The 1283-nt window shown below is 62.4% G+C and overlaps 1 protein-coding gene across 1 annotated transcript; it reads right to left on the bottom strand.

Annotated features, from left to right (window-relative positions):
* Nucleotides 1-396: 396 nt before the first annotated feature.
* EMIHUDRAFT_258765 (hypothetical protein) lies at nt 397-861 on the bottom strand (the record flags this gene model as incomplete). The annotated part of the gene is made up of 1 exon (XM_005759082.1): nt 397-861. One exon carries the CDS (start codon nt 859-861, stop codon nt 397-399), a length of 465 nt encoding a protein of 154 aa, XP_005759139.1.
* Between the last annotated feature and the right edge of the window lie 422 nt (nt 862-1283).

Below are 1283 nucleotides of genomic sequence, written 5' to 3'. Positions count from 1 at the left end.
ATTTGCCTCCACCAGTTCTTCAATCTACTGCTGCTCTTGGCAGGAGATTTGCCACTTAAGAGATCTCTAAAAGGCATCTACGATCTACAGTCCAAGGATCTTCCGATGTTGCGCAGAGATTTCCATGTATGCGTAAACGTAAGCGGTGCTGCACCTGCGTGCGACCTGACGTCGCTCGTGACGCGGGGATGTACTGCACGGTCTGATCGGTGTGATCTGGTGTAATCTGTAAAGCCGTATATTGGTGTGGCAAGTTTGAAACTGAGTTAGGGAGTTTGCTCTCCTCTCTCTACACATCACCTGTCTCAAGGTCCGACAGGTTCGGCACCGGGCACCGCTCGGTATACAAAATGCGCCTGCGGGCGGACCCTCACAGATCACAGATCACAGATCACATCACCGCAGTTCGTCTTTGGGTCCCTCCTCGCCTCTCCTTCGTGCATCCTCGCCCGACCGGCCGCTCACGACCGACACGCAGAAGCGCTCGTCGTAGGGCGAGCAGTGCACCTCCCGCTCCGAGCTCCGAAAGAGCTGGTTGGGGCCGCCGTGACACCAGTACACGCCGAGAGAGGAGAAAGAGAAGATGTCGAGGCACAGGGACGTGTCTTGCGCGGGGTGAAAGGCCATGGTGGTGGAATCGTACACCCACCGAGCGCTTTCGGCGCCGCCGCAAGGGACGCGGGTTAGCAGTCGGTTCGCAGCGACCAGCGCGAGGCAGTCACCCCGTGAGGAGTCGCGGCCTTCTCGCAGCATGTACGACGTGCCGTTTGCACGCCGCTGGTCCAAAAAGTCGTGCAGAGGCAGGTCTGCGAACGCGCTCGGAGTGAGCGCCCACGCTGGCGAGCCAGAGGCGCCGCTCATGGTTCGACAAGAGAATTTGAGTGTCCGCCGATGCGCCGATGTGCCACGGGATCTACTCGCCAAGCGCTCCAAACTGCCGCGCCTTCATAAAAAAAACATGATACCGGTGTCTGTTTTTTTCTTTTTCGACTACTCGACGCTCCGGTACACCCACGCCGTGCACGTCCTCCCTCCCTCCTCGGCGACGGTGGCCGGCGCCCGCGCGCGGCGCGACAGCGCCTGGAGCGCGTCGAGCTGCTCGAGCAGCGCGCCGTCGACGAGGCAGAGCTGCTCGCCTTCCCTCGCCGCGGGCCGGAGCTGCTTCGCGGCCGGGCCGAGCCCGAGCTTGCCCCTGAGCGCGGCCTCGACCATGCCGTGGTCCTCCCCGCCGCTGGCGAGGCTGCCCTGCAGCAGCACGGCGTGCCAAGGGAGCGGCTCCCTCG

This window comes from Emiliania huxleyi (genome assembly GCF_000372725.1).
Source record: "Emiliania huxleyi CCMP1516 unplaced genomic scaffold EMIHUscaffold_8134, whole genome shotgun sequence".
Classification (NCBI taxonomy): domain Eukaryota; phylum Haptophyta; order Isochrysidales; family Noelaerhabdaceae; genus Emiliania; species Emiliania huxleyi.
Note: the sequence above shows the minus strand (reverse complement) of the source record. Positions and strands in the feature narration are given on the sequence as shown.